General features: G+C 42.3%; 1 protein-coding gene across 1 annotated transcript in view; it reads left to right on the forward strand.

The window, feature by feature from the left end:
• The window catches only part of ROR2 (ROR family WNT receptor 2), a 183,798-nt gene that overhangs the window by 134,021 nt on the left and 27,788 nt on the right, over nucleotides 1–21,989 (forward strand). The window contains exons 3-4 of the mRNA XM_088470041.1: nucleotides 13,870–14,157; nucleotides 15,049–15,079. Coding sequence (XP_088326167.1) covers nucleotides 13,870–14,157; nucleotides 15,049–15,079 — 319 coding nt within the window. The remainder of the gene's footprint in view (nucleotides 1–13,869; nucleotides 14,158–15,048; nucleotides 15,080–21,989) is intronic.

Here is a 21,989-nt window from a genome sequence, read left to right on the forward strand (position 1 = left end):
GTCTTAGAGACATGTTGCAACTCACCGCCCCCCCCATCCTTGGCGCTATCATACTAAAGGGACAGTGCGTGTCACAAAAAGGGTGTGGTCTCAAAAGAAAGAGTCGTTGTCACACAATAGTATCCCCAATTTAAGTTACACCACACAGTAGGACAATCTTATTCACATTACACCGTACACAGCAGTGGCGGACTGGGCCGGGGGGCAGGGTGCCATCTGCCCCCCGGGCCGGTACATTGTTAGTACTTGAAGGCCGCCTGGCTGTGGAAGAGAGTGCTGCTTCAGCTCTGACAGGGGAACACCAGCTACGCAGCGAGTGATATCTAAGTTAAAGAGGCTAATAAAAAATGGCTGCCCCCATGCTAAGCTACAAAGAAATGGCCGCTGTCGACCAATGAGGAGCCAGGTGTTCATTCCCAGGATCCATAGAGGCTGGAAATTGGAAAAAGGGGGCGGAGCTTATCGGGGAGTCTGACAGGGAAGCATGAATAAGAAGCGTTATGGCACCCAGGGAAGAGAGAGAGACAGTGAGTGCAGAGGTGAGAAGTGCTCCACAGAATGCAGGAGAACATCCTTTCTTCTCTACACTTTTAGAAACCAGGTAAATGGAGGGTGGGGCTTATATACAGTGTGTCTGTCTATCTGTCTATCTATCTATCTATTTATGTATCCTTATATACAGTGTGTCTGTCTATCTGTCTATCTATCTATCTATTTATCTATCCTTTCTTGTATACAAGTTATATGTGTCAGTGTGGCATAAACTTTGTGGGGGTGTTGTTTTGTACTTTATAATGTCCATGGGCGGAATTCAATTCAGTTCCATGCTGAATAGGACCGGGAGGGAGCTCGCGGGGCTATTCAGTTCAGCGCGCTGTTACGTCGGAGAATGCTGGTTCTCGCCACCTAACTTAGGTATTTAATCGCGAGAACCAGCATTCTGGGACTAAAGTGCCAGCCGGCACTTTTGTAGAATTTCTCCTTGCATTCCCAGGGGAGTGCGAAAAGAAATCCTTTAGCCCGACCAACATCGCATTGAATAGCTTCGGGAGCTCCCTCCCAGGGCTATTCAACATCGCTTTGAATTGAATTCCCCTGCATGTGTGTGGACTTAATGTGTCTGTATGTATGTATATTATTAGTGTTCCCACTAGGTACTTTTAGCAGGGCACTACACCCTGCCCGTTTTGTTAACTGTGAAATGCACCCTGCTCGTTTTGTGATCGATGAATTGCACCCTGCTTTGTCTGGGTCAGACACACACACTCTGTGGGACAGAGGACCTCATTCAGACCCGCTCGCAAGCCCACAATGCCCACAGTGGTAGTGCCCCTAATACACATGATGCTCACAGTAGTGCACCTTACACATAATATCCACAGCAACAGTGCCCCTTATGCAATGCCGACTGTAGTGGTGCCCTTATGCAATAACCCCAGTAGTAGTGCCCCTTATGCAGTGCCCTGAATAGTGGTGTCCCTTATGCAGTGCCCCCAGGAGTTGTGCCCCTTATGCCATGCCCCATTAGTAGTGCACTCAGTGTTAACGCTTCCATTAGTAGTGCCCCCAGTAGTAATGCCCCTAGTGCCACCAGTAGTAGTGCCCCTTATAAAAAAAAAAAAACAGACACAAAATACTTAGCATAAGCCCCGCTCCTACGTCCACTGCCGTCCAACTAGCTGCTCCTTGGAACTATGGGAGAGACGTCATGATGTCTCTCTCATAGTGCCCACTGCGGAAGCCGGAGCTCAGGAGTGAACTCCAGCCTCCCGCTGCTGCTGTAGGAAAGGAGTCTGGTGCCCGCTGGTAACAAAATCTCAGCGGGTGCCCTGCAACTCCCTGCGGCGCAGGGCTGACTGGCCAGGTAAGGTGGGTTGGAGGATTCGGTCTCCAAATAGAACTGATGGAACGCAGTTCCACCCTCTTCCTGCACATTTTAACCCCTGGTGGGAGGAGAGGGTTAGGGATAAGGGGAGGCTTAGGGTAAGAGTTATGAAATTCTGTCGGAATGCCGCTGTCTGTATTCTGACCGCCGGGATCTCATACCCAACACATAATAAGGTCTAGCAACTTTATACATTATCAAAAGGTGAGGTAGGAGTGGATAAAATATGGCATTCCATGTTAGTGACTAGAACACTGGTAAATAATGTGATGCCAGAGAGCGTTAGTTCCAGTTGACTTTTTTTTTTTTATTATATATATTTTTTTCTAAAAATATTATTTTTGGGGGGTTAACATCAGTTTTATTATACCAACAACTTTAGTTTTACAATGCAAACACATTACCTTACAATTATAAGATTATCACAGGGCTTGATATATAATATTCATCATTTTTGTTTTAGAGAACAAATAGCAACAGTATACTGTACCATAAGTGACAAAAACAAGGTATGGCTTTGCAGTGCCACCTGTGGTCACAAAGGATATTGAAGGTTTCTGTAAGTTAATCCAGTCTACAGTTGTTCCTGTCTCTTTAATAGTAAGTGTAACCCATTCAGTATAGCCATGCTCTGATCTACTTAATCACCTTGACAGAGTTATGCTGGCCATACACTAGTATGACCAGCATAAGATAAGATTCATCTTACGATTTCCCTTGAACTCCCTGGCAGTCCCGGCCACATGATGTACATACGGTCTCACGATACGATTGATCTACAGTTTAGGAGGGAAGGTCATTGAAAGAACACACACTTCTTCAAAATGTCACTGAAATGACGCCGGTCGGATGCACGATGCATCGCATGCACAAATACACGGCACGATCTGCATACCATAACGATAGATATGATAGGCTGCACATCTGATAATACGAAACTTTTTAAGAGAGGCGGGAGCGCGCATTGGATCGTATCCTACCCAAATAAAACAAAACACTATTTCCACACGATTCATCGTACGACGTGTCGAAAATTGGGCAATCGGCCTGAAATCGCACTAGTGTATGGCCAGCATAAGTTTTTTTTTTTTTTTGTAGTTCTAGTTATTGTACAAAAGTGGGTGAGAGTCAGATCAGATCAGTACAAACCAGGAAAATTGAAACTGTAGAAGCTTCAGAGTACACAGAGTGTTTAGTTGTATCTTGTGCAGCACATCTGGATTGCTGGGGATTTTTTTTGTCTTTAGAATTTGAAGACTCATTCAGCATACTTCTCAGCAAACCCACAAATCAAGACATTACCTCTGAACATATAGCTTATGTCCTGTGACAGGACAGTGGTGCACAGGAGCATTGAGCATTGCAGACGTCTGGCCTTGACTCACAGTGGGTCAAGGGGAAAATAATCCTTTCTCTGGCAGGTTAATACACGTTTACCTCTGAGTACAATAATATGTAAGATCCTTATCTTGACCTTAAATTAGATGTCATAACTTACAGAATCAGCAATGTAACCTAGTTTGGAAGGTTTTGGATCATGTTTTACATGTGATAAAGAAGCCCGAGTGATTGAAACCAGTACAAAGTCTTACATCCTACATCTTCCTAATTATCAACTTTTCCAAACACTCTGTTGGATAGGTGCTTGTGAGTAATGACCCCACGCTTTACTGTCTCACTGGTCTCTATAGCTTCATGAAAAATTTACAGAAATAGGCTGTCACAATAGTTTTAATATAGCCAGTTTTGTTCTATTTTACCTAATGAAGCCCACTTACGCACATTGCAATATTACAGGCGATATTGGGCAGTTGACTCTGCATCGTTTATGATGCCCAATAATAAGTCTATAAACCTCAGTTACTATGGGCATTTTGGAAAATTAGTTTTGAAGATGGAAATTATTGGATGGTCATCTTCTTTAGCAGGTCCCATTCATGCCAGAAGTGATGCTGCCTGATTTGGAATGTGTGTGGCCAGATTAAGAACATAGTAAGAATGCAGACTGACCGAGGGCAGCGATCATCTCAAGCAATGGTCGCGATAGTGATCCAAAGCAGCATCTACGGACGCTGCACTCGGATCGCAGATGCACGCAGGAGGGTCTATTTTATAAAGACGCCTCCTGCTGCATTTGCATTTAACTTGTATGATATTGCACAACCACTTCCCTGCGGCTGTGTAATACCATACAAATCGGAATCAGGCCCAAGATCCGATGCCGCGTCTTAGGACGCAGCATGCAGATCTGTGATGTGGTCAGGAGGTGTATATTTACACAAGATGCCTCCTGCTGCATTTGCATATGAGTTGTACGGTATGGCACAACCGCTTCGCTGTGGCTGTGCCATACCGTACATCTCTTAATCAGGCCCTGTGTCCTTTGTTCAAGTATATGTCACTCAGCATAAGGTGCTCCCTATTTCCAAATTCTATCCACGTGCCTTTGGATGCTTCTTTTAGCGGTTATCTAGCACTGAAAGAGGATATAAGCTTCTATTGTTACCCATGTCCTCATTTCCTTTTTTTTAATTATTGTTATTTCTGGTGTGTAGACCTGTCAGTTTGTCAAATAGCTCACAAACAGTATATGCTACAGAAGTGTTCTCATACATACACCATCCCGGAATCATTCGAAAAAGCCCCAAGTCCCGCGTGACATGGCTTGCACCAAGCAACTTTTTAGCTCTAACGCAGTGCGACAAAACAGCTTCATGAGGCTGCACTAATTAATTTGATGTGCAACACTTGTAAATCTGTGTGCGACTGAGTCTGAATCTGTATACAAAGTGCTACCATGCAGAGGCCGTGGCTTTATAAGTTGAACAAATTCAGACTGTCGCACACAGATTTACAAGTGTTGCTTATCAAATTAATTAGTGCAGACTTGTGAAGCAGATTTATTGCATTGCCTTGTGACTAATGCAGGGCATACACTATACAATTATCTGTCCAATTTGGCTGGTTGGAAATTGAATGAAAACCTGGTAATGTAGGGGAGGAAATGACAGTCGATCATATGGTCTTAAGGTGCCTATCCACTAGACGATTAAAATGAGCTATTGAATGATAACGATATCATTCAATCGTTCAATAATCGTTTGCAGATTGTTTAAAAAAATTGGTCTTTTAGACATCTATCATCGTGCAAACATGCTGGTCAACATGACGATAACGTCAGGTTTAGCATGTTTGCAGATGATTGATTGTGCCTGCACTGAACGACTGCTAGTTCAGTGCAGGCTCATCACAGACTGACTAATGACTGCATGATTACAATGTCGTAATGGTGCAGTCTTTTGCCTTTCTTCTAGTGGATAGGCACCGTTACACACTGGAAAACGGACAAAATACATTTGTTTTCAAGTGTTTTTGAGCAAATGGTCGATTGTCATTTGCTCCCATACATTACCAGATTTCCATTCCAACCAGCCAGATTGGACATATATCTGACAGATAATTGTATAGAGCATGCCCAGCATTAGCTGCACGTTTGAGCAAAAAAGATGTGAAAAATACGCTACAGTGGTGCAGCTCACACCTACACACACAGGGCCTGATTCAGCAAGGATCACTATTCTGCTTATACGCACACAATGCAGTTGCTAATAACAGCGGTGATATGTAAATGTGTGCATTCGCATTGCGATCACAGCCTAACATAAGGATGCCCACTTCCCCTTAATCGGTAACATTGACTAACATCGGACCCATACACACAGTTAAGGCAGACCTCACGCCATGAGGCCTCAGGCTCTCAGGCTGCGTATGGTATCACAGTGGCTAATTTATGCATGCCCCTGCAACGCTGTCTCAATGCACTGGCAGCCTGACCATCCCCCTTCTCACCACCTACAAACAGCACTTCCTATCAATCACTATCAATGGGTCTGCGTGGTCACTGCGATCAAAGTCCCAATCGCATGGCCGTTTCACGCGTGCACACTGCGATGCATGTGCAGTACGCAACAGTTGAACGATTGCATGCGTATAAGCAACTGCGATCCTTGATGAATCAGGCCCACGGTGTCTGATACTATTGTTCAACCTAAACACCAAATAGATCTAGTTCCAGTTTGGACATCCATGTGGGTAATTAAATCAAACAAATCCAGCCGCACTGTTTATAAAGACAAGTTTGTGTGGGGCACTTGGCAGATACCATATGTTAGTGGATAGAGGACATCTGCCAACTGGATTTCTAAGCATGACGGACCAATGTAGATCATGTTTTGTCATGCATTGTGCCCTTTAGGATTGCCAATTTACTGATATCACCAGTGTGTGTGTGGTCAGATTGTGTCTCTTCAGTTTACTGGCATTGTCTATCTGACTGGAAAAAGAAGAGAGATTATATATAGCACTTTGCTTAGAAATGAACATTACAAACAATAGTTTCTGTTTTGTGACCAACTCTTCTCAGATGAACGCACTGCTTACCAGCATCTGAGCATTTTCCTCTACCCATATCCTTGTAAGGCAAGTACTTTCATTGCTGGATGTGGTTAGTTCATTTTATGACCAGCTTAAAAGCTTCAGTCTCCTGGCAGGATAAACAATGGCTCATCTTCTTATATTTGTGGGATATGGCTCATTCTGACGGAGCATTATAAAATAATTGAGAAATCTTTATATTCTTAGTAGTTCCTGGGGTTATTGGTCTTTCTAATCAATTACAAGTAGTTGTACATTTGCAAGCTCCTGTCAGTTTATTATAATTGTAGATGTACAATAATGAAATAGGAAAAATAAAAATATTCTTGCCTAGGACATACATGTTATTACATTGTGCTAACAGACTGTTCTAAACAGCAGTCACGGCTATTAAGAAATGCATTCTAAGATATCCACATTGATTCTTAAAAAGGCTGTTGTGCAAACCATGTTGTTCATAGTTCTTTGTCATTCTCTCTTACTTATGCAATTCCTATTGCAGACCAATAAATCTCCAGCGTAAAGAAATAACTGTGGTTGGCTCAGGCAGTCTTGGACGGACATACAAAGGGCACCGTTTGAAGCCAGTATAATACAAGTTTTGTTACCAGCCTGAGCTGCTGTTTTATTACCTCAGTTTTAAGATAATCCTCTGTATGGGACTAGAACACTTTTTTTTCTGATATGCGGGGTGTAGCTGTTATTATAGCATGCAACTTATACTGACTGATAATGGTGACAACATGAATTACTATGTATCGATAGAAAAAATGGTGTGGCTTTATTATTTTTGTAGAGCTAGTCAGAGAACTGTGCAATGACGATTGATAACTTCCACTTGCTAAGCACATTTACACTGTATTCACACTGGCATGGAGGCTTTGTTTGTTTTGTTTGGTCTCTGTAAAATATGCTCAGCATAGGCTTACGGAATATGGTAGAATCTTTATTTGGATTTACCAATCAATGACACTAGGACTAAACATTTGTGAAAAATGAGACTCCACTAGTTCTAGCCAGCAAGCAGAGTCATGTAAAACACACATTGCCGTATTTTTCGCATGTGCTACATCTATCAAACACACTTTCATTCAAAACCTAGATCTTACAGTATAATGCAGGAATACTGATAGATATAACTCTACAATTAACATCTAGGGGTAAATTTACTAAAGTGAGAGTTTTTAGAAGTGAGTTTTAGAAGAGTTGTTGCCCATAGCAACCAATCAGATTCTAGCTATTATCTTCTAGAAAGTGCTAGTTAAATGTTAAGTAGAATCTGATTGGTTGCTATGGACAACATCTCTTCTAAAACTCACTTCTAAAAACTCTCGCTTTAGTATATTTATCCCCTAGTATAAGTGAGCTTCTTAGAACATATTTGTCCAACAATGCCTGCTCATCCACAATGTCACTGTGAACCCCATCAGATGGGTCCCTGTTGCTAATACTAACACATTATATCAATTTATCAAGGAGTTTCCATAATAGTGCCCATTGCCGACCATACACTGTGCGATATGCACCTTACGACGCGACGGGGGATCCGACGGCCGACATATCGGCCGGTCCCCACACACTATGCGATCGGGTGGCCAACGGCCTGATATGCCAGCACTCCCTCCACACCCGCATAGCGCTGCATGGGATTGTACATCGCATCCCCAGATCAAATGAACCTGCAGTAAGAACTGGAGGTGTGATGTACGACCCCACGGGAGCTCGCTCTGTCCGATATCATGCCCATACACGGCACGCTATAGCAGCGATATCATACCAATCCGTCAGATCGGCTGCTATATCGCACAGTGTATGGGCACCTTAATATGTAGACAGCAATGCAGGAACCTGTGCAGTGATTACCATAACCTAAAGGCAAATGGGAGGGGTGCTAGTTCTAAGCAGAAGGAGTATCAATCTTCAAATGTACATTATATACACAAATGTAGAGGAAAAAGGTTTTTTATTGGACTGCACACCCTCATTTTAAACATAATAAGAGGTGCAATCATGCTGAGACTTGTAGTACTATGCATAAGAAAAAATAAAATGTAGGTGCACACTCTATGCACTAAGAATACCGATTATCAGAATAATCCTGATAAGCTCTACAATTATCATGGATTATAAATGAGGTTCTTAGCGCGTTTGTCAAAAAATGCATGACCATCCAGAACGTCACGGGGAACATATTTTATAAAACATACTAGTATGCCCATGGCGATCATTTCGCGAATTTGAACCCAGAACATACGTACGGAAAATGCTTCGCTAGATAATGGCTAGATGATATGTTAATACAATGGAATCGGGTAATAAAAGATGTGTGTGAAACATAACCGGCTAAGCCACGCCCTTTTATGGTTTTTGGGGATTTTTTTTATTGTAACATTTTGCCAATTTGTAAGTGCGATGATATATTTGGCTATGGACTCTGAAGCAAAATGGAACGTTTCCAGGGGGTATTGCAAGCTGAGCCCCTATAGATGCAAATGATAATGCACTGTTATTCCGCCTCACTGTCTCCCAGCCTCCCGCCAATCAGCGGCTGCCGGCAGCTCTCGTGGAAAGCAGAGAAAAGAGGCGTTGCTCTTGAGGCACAATCCCGATGCTGATTGGCTGGGAGTTGCGAGCCTGGAATCGACGTGTGGGAGAAAGTAGGTGAGGGAAGAGCGTCCCCTATGGCAGTAGCCTCACATGTTGTGCCGCCCGCGCACCTTCCCTCATTATGTAGCTACGTCATGCGACCAATCAGGAGCTGAACTGGGCAGAACGTAAACGGTGTCTGCACATGGCTAGGGGGCCATGTGAGAGCACAGACCACCCGTAGTACGTGAGAACAGCAGCCGGCGGTGGTCACCCCTATCCCGCTTCCCCCGGGTCACCGTGCCGGCTCTGTTCTGGTAGTTTTCTTGACATGTTAAGGTTAGCAATACCAAAGCATTTATTATGGTTTTTGTCTTTTTCTTTTTTTTCTTAAATATTTATAGTTTTATTTCAAATTCTTTAATTATTTGCTGATTGAAATTCGTCGCAAAAGAATCACATTAATACAGTATCTTAATTAGTCTTTGAGATATTCAAATTCAAAGAGCATTCCGGACAAAGGAACTAAGCAAATTATATAAAGATTTATAGGATCCGGAGATCATAGAGATTTGAATGAGACAAATTTGCAGACTACTTTCAAAACTATTATGCCCTGTACTTTCTTTAAGAAAGTACAAAAAGAGAAGCTATGCAGACCGTACTATAGACACCATTATATTTCTAAAAGAAGAATTGTTAGTTCAACTCTCAAGAGTATTAATGAACGATGAGGAATATTTAACATGATTTTTTTCTGGTAATAAGCTTGTTTGTCGATAAAGTAAATAAAGATTTAGAGAAGGCCTAATGACAGCTGTATCACAAACCTTATCACCAGGGACATGCAGAGATGATCATGTCCAGAGGAGAGAAGGGACAGAGGTTATGTAAATGAAATAATAACATTTATCAAAGTTATCAATAGAGTTCATGATGGCAGGGTTTATTCAAACAGGGAGAGTGAAAGATTGCATATACTGTACAGAAAGGGTGATAGATGGAATAGTCTCCCAGTAGTAGTGATGGGGACACATACAGTAAAATAATTAGAGAAAGCAAATCATAACAAAATACGTTATTATGAAAACTTATATAGAAAATATTTATTATACCTTCTAACAAAAAACAAACAAAAACAAAACCAGCAAATACACAAAAAGGGCAGGCTAGGTAGACCTGTAGGCTGTAGGGTCTTCTTACTTTACGGTAGATGATGCGTTTTGTGATGGAGAACATTCTTGCTCTAGATAATGGACAGTTAAGGGAGACTGTGGGTGTTACGCATCTAGGGGTCTATTTACTAAGCAGTGTTAGCAGACAGAGTGGAAAGTGATAAGGTGCCAGCCAATCAGCTCCTAACTGCCATCTCACAGGCTGTGTTTGAAAAATGACAGTTGGGAGCTGATTGGCTGGCACCTTATCACAGACTTATCACTTTTCACTCTGTCTCCTAACACTGCTTAGTAAGTAGACCAATCATGCATGTGCCATACAGTGCACTCAACAGTTTTAAAAATAACTACAGGGAAAGAATATAGAGCAAAGAGTTGTTTATTTTGTCCTGTTATAAGGAGTGTTTCCAATATATAAAAGATCTTAACTTTAACACCTTCTACCAAAATATTAAAAGATCTAATACAGGGGAAAATAATCATTTTCACAAACAAAATGAGCCCACTCAAAAAGCCTCCCAACCCCCCTGCTTTCTGATAGACCATACCGCTTCCAAGAATTGGGAGTCCCATACCTCCCAACATTATGACGTATTTAGCAGTTCTGTAATGGGACAGTCTCTTCAAATGGGCACTGTCCCACTGAAATGGGGAAGCTTGGGCAAGTATTCTATTGGTATATTCTACCGTTGCTGAATAGTTATCATCTAATTTCACTGGAAATGTGCAGTATCCAGTAATATGATAAACTGCCCAGTTATGGTATTTGACTTTTACAGCGTCATGTGAGACATGAGTACTGTAAGTACCAAACCAGCTGTACTTTGGGAGAAATCTGGAAAAGTTTAATTTAATAAGGGGGAGGTCTAAATGTTTAAGTCAGCAATGATCAGACTCGGGGCTCTATTTACTACAATCCGCATTGGTAATTCAGATTGTAGTGTGATATTACCGACTGAATTCGCATTGCGAATATCACAGGGATTTACTACAAATCCCTTGAAGGGACAGAGCTTGCGAGAAAGCTCTGTCCCAGTGAATCCCCTCCGCACGCTAGTCATGATATTTCCGCAAAAAAATGCAGTGACAAGTGCCCCGCGCATGTGCCGACCGGCCGCCGCTGCTATCCCCCTGGCACTAAGCCCCGCCACCAAGCCCCGCCCCCATGATAGCAGGCCCCCCGCGACCCCCCCTCTCCCTTAATTACACTTAACTGCATGATCCGGGCTCCAGTGATGTCCTCCATGTCCTCCGGTCAGCTGACATCCCATACTGCACTGGGACCCTGTCAGGTGACAACCGGGCCGCAGTGCAGCATGGGAGACCAGCTGACCGGAGGGAGGACATCACCGGAGCCCCGAACTCCGGTCCCTGGAGTTAGGTAAATTTGTTTTTTGTTTTACTTTTTTTTTTTTTACAGTGAATCAGCGTGTGGTCTGTTTAGACCACACAGCTGATCACTGGGGTCGGCTCCGTCAGAGCGGAGCAGGAGTTTGGTAACTGGGGGAGACTCTGGATAAAGTCTCCTCCAGGTGGCGTTATTATCACAGGGCTTTCCCCGGTATTTTTTCACATTTTATTTTTAGTAACTTTGGTCAGATCACATTTCCCATTACAATTATGGGAAATGCGATCTGCTTACTAAAAATAAGTGATACTTAGGGGTTGGAGTAGAATTTTACGTATTCTACTCCAATTGCCCTGTAGTAACTTTAGGTGAAACTAAAATAATCTGAAAAGGGGGTGAAAACACCCCTTTTCACTTTATTTTAGTAAAAATAATGTTAATAAATAGAGCCCTTGATCTTTTAACTTCTACAACATCATCCACAGAGGAGTACTAGACCAGTAAGGCAGAATGGGTGTGAAAGCAGACACAATGGCGCTAAATGACAAAATGACATATGTAGTTATATTTGGCTTGTTGGGAAAGATGCCCTATTCTTAGACTAGTGCAACAAGTTCAATTACAGCACAAGTTTGACATCCATATTGCATTTCACCTAAACCAAAGGATACTCACTTTATTTATTTTTTACATTCCCTGCCAAGTAAGTAGAGAACCATTTAGGGAACCTTAGGTGCATTAGCTATGTTTCATAAAAAGAAGCCGCCAATACGTTCTTTTAAACTCCATTACGATGCCTGGTATTTCTTTAACCTGGTGTATGTATTTGTGTATGTTTCTATATTGTGTAATTCTCTATACTTCAATTAAGAAAATATAATGTGTTTTTGTAGGATAAATATTTAGAGCTACTGTAGAGGTATTAAACCATGGACATTCATTTAAAGTGATTCATTAGCATTGTTAGTTACATAAGCATTCTCTTCTGGCCTTATTTATACAGCTTGTAATTTATTCTTAAACAGGGAGAGAGGTAAGTGGCAAAACATACACCACAGAGTTCCCATGACTTTGAAGTCTCTTAAGTATGTGTGCAATAGGCCTGTGTTATTGTTCTGCTGCCGGATCTGTAACAAGCGAATAATTGCTCTTTCCAGCTTTTGGTTCTCAGCTGGCAAAGGCCCATGCCAGACCTATATGTAAATGCACATGCACACACAATATGTACAAGGCATTTTTCTCCAAGTACAAAAAACATGACTGGGATTGATGTGTGGAATAGTTCACAATCTCTTGAGACTGACTGGAAGTATCACAGGCACTTCGCTAAAGATGTTTTTAGCATTTATTTAGCATTACTCACTTTTTCCACTGGGACCTGGTGTGTGGTATTAAAATGTTAAGAATTATTTAAAAAGGGAATTAGAGATTTTACTAAAATTTGTATTTCATTAATGTGTGTATATATATATATATATATATATATACACACACACAAATTTGTATATGTGTGTGTATGTATATATAATTATATATATATATATATATATATATATATATATTATATATAAAATCTGAAGCCCGGCACTCTGATAAAAAATAGATAATGTGCTCTGGTGCCCTCTGTATGGAATTTGTAGAATCGTGTAAAGAAAGCAGCGACATTTGAAGTCTTGTGAAGATCGCTGAATTATATTTGCATAAATATGCCAACATTTTGGGGGGAATTGGGGCTCACAAGCAACTTGACAAAGGGATTGGAAGATTATATGTAATATATAAAATAATGTGGAATCTGTCCAAAATATTTCCTATAATATACGTATAATTAAATATATGTCACACTTGTGTTTTAATGGGAAATATTACATTGTTCATTTGAATAATACACTTTCAAGGACTTTCTTCTGAAAAGTTGGAACCTTTAGCTAATCGTTTCTGTGTGGTCCTTTTGAGTACAGTCTACTCTTAGAATTAGTTGTTGTTTCATCAAGTACATGAATGATGTGTGTAAATCAGTGGTTCCCAAAAGGGTGCCGCGGGGCACTTGCAGGGGTGCCATAGGTTGGTGGTCCAGTATCAGAACCAGAGGCAGTGACTGCCAATCATAAAATATGTAGACAAACAGTAGCACAGCCCTGTCCACCACAACATAACTGACCCTAAGGATGACATATAAGCACAATTGACTTCATTTAATAATTTTTGCTGAATTTTCCCAAATAATAAACTTTTGGCCTAGGGGTGCAGTTAAAAAAAACGCTGATACTCTAGGGCACCATGATTCAATAAAGTTTGGGAACCTCTGGTGTACATGATATCACTCTGTCATAGAGGTGTGCATTTTACAGAATTTGTAAACTATTCAAGTGTTGTGCCCAAGGCTATTTCATTTTGTTCAGACTTTGGTTTGATCTTGGGTTATCTCTTGCCTTCTCCAGGACACTTTCTGATATTTCTGGAACCTGTAAACAACATCACAATCGTGCAGGGTCAAGCAGCCACCCTACATTGTAAGGTGGCAGGAAGTCCACTCCCCAATGTGAAGTGGCTGAAGAACGATGCTCCAGTGGTGCAAGAGCCCAAAAGAATCACCATAAGAAAAACAGACTATGGCTCGCGGCTGAGGATACAAGACCTGGACACAACGGACACAGGCTACTATCAATGCGTTGCCACCAATGGGATAAAGACAATCACTGCAACTGGTGTTCTTTTCGTCAGGCTTGGTAAGCTTATATAGAAACATAGAATTTGATGGCAGATCAGAACCATTTGGCCCATCTAGTCTGCCCTTTAAGGGTGCGGTTATTAGGATTTGGGGTAGAGTTGGATTAGGGGTTTGGTTAGGGTATTAGAATATAAGGGTCAGAGTTTGGGGTAAGGGTTGGTGTTTTAGGGCAGTAGGATTAATTGTCATGGTTTTGGGTATTCGTGTTTAAAAGTTAGGATTTACGATTGAGGGTTACGGTATTAGTGTTAAGGTTAGGATTAGGGTATATGGACAGATGCTCACGGTCAGGTCTCCAAGGTCCAGCTGGGGAGAGTATCCATGGTGGAGAGCAGGAGCCAAGGGGGTAAGACTTAAAATACTCAGGGGTCTATTTACTAAGCAGTGATAAGAGACAGAGTGAAAAGTGCTAAGAAAGTTATAAGGTGCCAGCCAATCAGCTCCCAACTGCCATCTCACAGACTGTGTTTGAAAAATGACAGTTGGGAGCTGATTGGCTGGCACCTTATCACTTCCTTATCACTTTTCACTCTGTCTCTTATCACTGCTTAGTAAATAGACCCCTTAGAGGTGTATCTAGCAAGTGTTATCTCCTTGCAATGTCCAAGCAGGGTGCCCAGTAAGTAGTGGAGTAAGCAAGTGTTTGAATTGGAGAGAGGCCAATGCGCAGGTTATTCAGTTTCTTCATATGGTTTAGCTGATTGGCATAGTGCATGCAGAACACAGAAATAAAATACAAGTGGTTCAATAATAGCCTCTTCTAACATTCAAAAACTATATAGGACACAGTTCTTATACCATCCCTGGAGTTAAGATTGTTTTACTTTGAATATATTTTTGTTACATAGCTTTACAAAATTAATTTGCAATCTTCTCTTCTTTTAAACAGGACCAACACACAGTCCGAACCCCAACATCCAGTAAGTCACTTTGTATAAATAGATTTCCGTTATCAGAATAGATTCCTAGTTTATACTAGTTTGGGTTAGCTGTTTATGTTAATGATTTACTGTTATAAACAAGACACAAGTGTATATGTGTGTGATTTAACATCAAATGGTGCTCTTACACTGTCTGTATGTACTTTATATACACACTGACATTACAAACTAAGGGGGGGATCCAATTAGCAGTGATAAAGTAGCACTGCTAATTGATCGGGGCGGGGCTATCCAATTAGTCCCGGAGTGCCGCCCGATGCCGTCACTTAACATGTTTATTTTTCGAGACCTGATGTGTCCTGAAAAATAATCCACGATAAGTGCCGTTTTTTCACCATCTAAATGGCGAAAACACATAGGTCCGTGAGCTTATTGCTGGTCCTATGTGTTTTCCGGAGAAGTATCCTATTATTTCGACCGAAATAATAGGATAGGGTGAAAAGAACCATAGGTGAAAAACGGGGATAATCACTCGCCATTGTATCACTCTCCAAGGCTTAGTGCATCTTCCCCTAAGAGTCAAACTATCAAAACACACTAGTGCCCCCACTTCATATTATATCAAGCAGAACTGAACAGTGTATTTTATATAGTGCAGGTACAGCTCACTGTTTTGAGTTCACTCACTCACAATGATGCCTGACATTAGGGTGTGCCTGGGCTCATTTCGTATCTTATGTGTGCACACCTATGTTTCCGCTTCTATTAATCGCCATTATGTATGAACAGGGATCTGCAGCAGATATCGGAAATATTTTGTTTGGCAGAGCAGTACCCTTAAGCTTCTATGGGCACGTGATGTGGCCGAATGTTACAAGCTCTGAAAAGCTTAGTCTTTCAGAGCTTGAGTCCCACTAGCTTGTCATCATTTCATAGAGATAGCCATTGTAGCCTATTGGCTACAAGATCGCATATGTTACAGAGAAGGATCCTTCATTCCTAACTGGCAAATTCTAAGAAAACATGAACTGTTAGGGGTGCTTAAAGACCAGTTTGGTCACTGGACGTAGTAACATAGTAAAAGACACCTGGAAAATGAGAGCTATAAATCAGAGTAACGGCGAACATTTTAGAGGTAATTTATTTCTCACAGCACTCCAAAGCCTGTTATCTGCTGTTGTGAAATAATTTTATCATGGTTTTATGTTGTAACATATGACTTTCATGGGTTCTCTTTTAAAAACAGGTAAATCTTTACTTTGAATGTTGAGTACATGCACACGCATGCACACTTAGGGTCGCAGAGCCCTGTGGGCGGTAACACCGCTCACCTACGGTTAATGTATCTGGCTAGCAGGGTGCCTTGAATGGCACCCTGCGGTCAGAATCGCTGCTGCAGTGCCTCCCGGATCATCCTGAGGACGCTCCAGATGTGTACACTGTAGCTCCTCAGAATGCTCCGGTCAGTTCTGTAAATCCAGGCGTTGAAAAGTAGTGCCGTGGTTTTAACATAACCCTAAGCTATATATCTCAGCCATGCAAAATATACAGTAAATAATTAGCATGATTGTGCAAAAATAACAGTAAATAGACAATTTAATAGTAAGTTGAGGCCTGGACAGAAGCATGTGCTGAGCGGTAGGAAGAGCAAAGGCTCCTATTGCTCCTACATGCTGCCTCTCTGGCTAAAGACAAGGGGCCTGATTCAGCAAGGAACGCACTTGTGTATACGCACGCAATCAGTCTATTAATTCGCACTGCGCATGCGAGTGCATAAGCTAGGCGCTGCGTTAGGAATTGCATTTGCATTGACTATGCAGACCCATGGCAGAGTGAGTGACAAAAAAAGTGCCGTTTGTGGGTGGTGACGGGGGGGGGTGGTCGGGCGAACACAGGCGTGCCACTGCATTTCATTGCCGTTGCATGCGCGTGCATAAATTATCCACTGTGTTACCAGAACGCCGCATGAGGTCTCATAGCGTGTGCAGAAGTTAGCAATTCCTGAGTAAGGTCACGGCTTCAGTAACTTTCCGATGTTACCGATTGTTTCGCTATCTTGTCAAAGTATACGGATGTGAGTAAGGGCAAGTGGGCGTCCTTATGTCAGGCTGCAATCGCAATGCAAATGCAAACATTTAAATATTACAGCTGATATTAGCAACGCAGTTGCGTTCGTATAAGGAGCATAGCGATCCGTAGTGAATCAGGCCCAAGGTCAGCAGGAGCACAGAGAGTTCGGCAAGTATTGGACTCAGTCCACTGACTGCATGCTGACAACAGAAGCAGGCTGAGCAGTGGGGAGCGCATACAAAATGTCAGGTAACGTGATGCATTGCTAGAACTCTTGACCTTGGACAAGAAACATTTGTGGAGTGAGTTTTAGTAATGATGTTCCACCTAAGGCTTACTATCTGGTATTGGTTGGAATTATTTTGATATTGCTTAAGGTTGTTCCCCTTTTACCCAACACCCCTGATCCTCATTTTAATGCGGATGCTACATCAGCTTTTAGCTCTACATTTGTATAATATTGTCAGTAAAAAGTATTTTGAAAGGTTGGAGACCCTGGAGCTTTTATATGAGTACTAAACTCAAGTGGTGATAACTGAGGCAACAATAAGCAGTTAAGTGGATTTTTGCCAAAGGGAAGTAATCTAGTAACTTGAGTGAAACTATCAGCATATGGATTAATTGCTAAGAAGCAAATGGTTGGGAATGTCACTAATGCTTTCAAGAATTTGCATTTGCCAGTCCTATAGTCACCCTTACAGGGACTTTTTTTTTCTTTTAGATTAAGCTATGGTTGTAATTTTTGCTTTGTTTATTCAATTATTATTACTTTATATGCGAGTGTTTCATGTCTTTCTCCGACAAGCTCAAGCTTGGCAGTAACACACTAGCCTCTGCTAAACTTTGTCATGATCTTTGTGTTGGTTTTACAATTTTTGTAATTACCAGAAAATACCGTTATTTGAATGCATCATTTTTAATAGCGATAAATCTGAGATGTTTCAAACTATAGTCTTCTTTACATGTCTTACTTGGATACCAATGGAAATTAAACAGTTGTGTGTGGTCTAAAAGGACGTTGAGGAGGGGCCTGGATTTCTACATTGTTAATACTGGTCTGTTGCTATCAAGTTTCAGAATAAAAAGGGGATTGAACTGCTCTTCTAGATTAATGTTAATCACACTTTAGTGAATACTGATTGACTATGCTGGAAAGCAGTAGTGACTTTTTTCACATCCCTCCTTCGCCTTCTGGCAGAGAGGTGATAAAATGTGTCCAATTAGATTTTGTTGGTGTATCTACAGAATTCTGTTCTAAGGTGTAAATCCATCTCCTGACATCGGGTCTGTACAGTAAAATTGCTTCTGCACACTTGTAACCTGACTCTGTCTCCAAAGCACCTTGCACATTATAATATGCTGTAAAAAGGTGGCTGTATTTCACTAGACTGTCATGGGAAATGTCATGGCATGTAGTTCATAGTCACTGCTAACATTGTCAGATTTAATGGTAAGCCTGTACGACGAGTGAGATAATAAAGGCGATCAGAAGCTGTAGGAAAAATCTGTATACATACAGAATGTATCATGCAGAACAGTGGGAAAAGGAGAATACTTTTTGTGTAAACCTTGATCAGAATTGAATAACTGGCTCTCAAACTGGTTTGTCCAATTGGCTATAAAGTTTGAATATTAATATTACATGTTCACACTGTAGATTGAGCAGAGTTGAGCAAGGCAAACAGATTGGATAATGTTTGCCCTTAAATGGCTGCATTATATAAGGTTTTTAATGGTTTTCACATGTGAAAGGTGAATTTAAAATAAACATCAAACTCAAACACTGTATTAATAGGTGTGTGAACTGCTCTACATTGCTGATAAATAAACCAAAAGGCTATAAATGAAAAACTAAAGAAAAAAAACAAATATTACATGTACATATTGTACATTGATATTAAAATGTATTAAGCTTAATATTTAACTGGTGCATGCAAGTGTCACTATTAATATATATTGTCACACCTCATCTATATACACACACAAATCTATCAGTATGCGGTCATGTTGTCGGCAATCAAAATGCTGATCGTCAAAAGGTTGACACTATAATGTTGAATGTCATAATGTCGACATGGTTAAGATGTCAAAACAGGAAATGCTGACACAGATAAAATGTAGAAATTTTATGGTTGGGGCTAGGATTAGAGTTGGCTTTAAATTGGGTGCCAACATTATGGACCAGTTGACATTCTGAACATATCGACATAATGTACATGTCAATCTTATGGTGTCTAAATAATGACTGTGGACATTGTGATTGTCGAAAAAACATACTGAATAGTGAATACTCTCAATAGAAGGGATAGGAGATAAATTAATTAAAAGCTAACTGTCCCATCCAAGGCTTATGCAGAGCAGCACAAAATATAACCCAGAATAAAGCAGGCAGTACAGTCTACAGAACGAACAGTCCCTTTGGTTCTAGCTGAAAATCTACAGTATGTACTGAATGACTCCCCACCCACAGTTTAATCAGTTGGTGCTCCTTATTGACAGGCAAGTAGCTGGAAGTGAAGCCCGTCTTCAGATATAAATTCTGATGTGTGTGAAAGGTCATTTACAGTTCAATAGCTTTAAAGTTTTATTCTAATCTCTCATTCGGCTTTATACATACATAGTTCACTGTTTGAATTAAAAAATAGGATCTTTGGGTACTTGCCGTTGAATCCTTTTCTCTGAGTAAGGTTGGGGGACACTGGACCATGGGTTGTAGGTGGGAAGGCGTGGATTTGACACTAACACCGAATTCTATAACTCCTCCCCTCTGTGACCCCTGACTTCAGTACAACTTCAAAAGTGCCTGGTAAGGAGCTGAGGCAATGGCCATAAGAGAAAAAACTTTCCATGTTACGAACCGATGGTACACGGATCCCAAAGATTGAAGCCGTAAGCCGGCCTCCAGACCGCCCTGCAGAAATGCTAAAAACCTTCGCAGGCGGAACTGGGCAGTATGTACTCCCCGCTGCTCACACCACACAAGATAGGTTTTCCAAATCTTGTTGTAGTTCTGCGCAGAAACCTGCTTCTGCGCCCGAAGCATGGTCCTGATGACTGAAGGGGAAAAACCCCTGGCCTTCAAGAGCCCGGTCTCAACAACCAAGCCATTAAAGCCAACTGAGTTAGGTCCTCGTGACAGAATGGCCCCTGTAGCAGAAGATCTGGACGCAGAGGCAGACTCCAACCTGGCCCTGTGGCTAGCCTGAGAACCGTGGCGAACCACGACCGGTGTGGCCAGTTTGGATGACTGAAACCTGCTGCTCCCTGACTCGGAGTACTCTTGGTAACATGGGAATTGGAGGAAAAATGTAGGCCAGACGGAAGTTCCAGGGAACTGTCATGGCATCCACTGCAAATGCAAAGGATCTCTGGACCTTGCACAAAATTAAGAGACCTTGCAATTGTGGCGAGACGCCATCAGGTCCACCTCCGGCAGCCCCCATCTCTGAACCAGCTGCTGGAAAACCTCCGTGTGGAGAGACCACTCCCCTGGCAGGAACGTAGTCCTGTTGAGGTAGTCTGCCTCCCAATTCTCCACCCCCGGTATGAAGACTGCTGAAATTGACGGGAGGAACGTCTCCGCCCAAGAGAGAATGAGACTTGCCTCTGCCATGGCAAGTGCGCTTTTGGTTCTTGCCTGTTGGTTTACATATGCCACTGCCGTGGCGTTGTCTGATTGGATCCTCACTGGTCGGCCCGCCAGGAGGGCCTGAGCCTCGCACAGTGCCCGATAAAAGGCCCGGAGCTCCAGCATATTTATTGGGAAACCTATCTCTGATGACGACCAGGTCCCCTGGAGACAGATGTTCTTCATCACCGCTCCCCAACCTCTGTGACTTGCATCTGTGGTGACAATAATCCAGTTGGGAGTCACCAGGGACCGACCCTGGAGAAGGTGATCGGCAATCAGCCACCAGTGAAGTGACTGACGAGTGCTGTCTGACAGAACCAGCAACTGAGGAGAAAGGTCGTCTGAGCGGTCCTTCCAATTCCAGAGATTCTCCCACTGGAGAATCTGTGAATGGAAGCGGCCATACTGGATGGTCTCGAAGGTAGAGACCATCGTGCCTAGTAACCTCATGCCCAGCCAAACGGATGGCTGAGGGGCAGACAGCACTTTCCTAACTAAGTCCTGAAGGGCCCAGGTTTTTGGCACGGGCAAGAAAACCCTTTCCAGTGCTGTATCGAAGATCACCCCCAAAAACGTCAGACGTTGGCATGGCCTGAGGTGACTCTTCTCGAGATTGAGTATCCATCCATGATGCTGTAACACCTGCACCATGTGATCCAGGTGGAGCTGAAGTTGGGCAGTGGAATCCGCCTTTACTACCATATCGTCCAAATAGGGAATCACCGTTATTCTATTGGAATGCAGTAAGCTTGCCATTGCTGCCATGATCTTTGTGAAGACCCGCGGAGCTGTAGCCAAACCGAACAGCAGAGCCTGGAACTGGTAATGGGCTCTTCCGACCGCGAACCTGAGTAGAGACTGATGCCCCGCCCAAATCGGTATGTGGAGATATTTATCTCTGATGTTGATAGATGCCAGAAACTCGTTTGCCGACATACCCTGGATCACTGATCGGAGCGACTCCATGCGAAACGGATCCACCCACAGGCTAGCATTCAGGGCTCGTAGATTCAAAATCGTCCAATACGTGCCATTGTGTTTCTGGACTAGGAGCAAGTTGGGGTAAAACACCTGTTCCTGTTGAGACTGTGGAACAGGAACTATAACCCCTTCTGAACAGAGGGAACTGATAGCCTGGTTTAAGGCCCGTCTCTTCTCCGGTTCCCTGGGTAATGCTGTAGCAAAGAAACGTTGTGGCGGCTGCCTCCTTAGGTCGATCACATAACCTCTGGAGACAATGCCCCTTAC

Source organism: Taudactylus pleione, unplaced genomic scaffold (genome assembly GCF_031769625.1).
Source record: "Taudactylus pleione unplaced genomic scaffold, aTauple2 ptg000095l, whole genome shotgun sequence".
In the NCBI taxonomy this organism is placed as follows: Eukaryota; Metazoa; Chordata; class Amphibia; order Anura; family Myobatrachidae; genus Taudactylus; species Taudactylus pleione.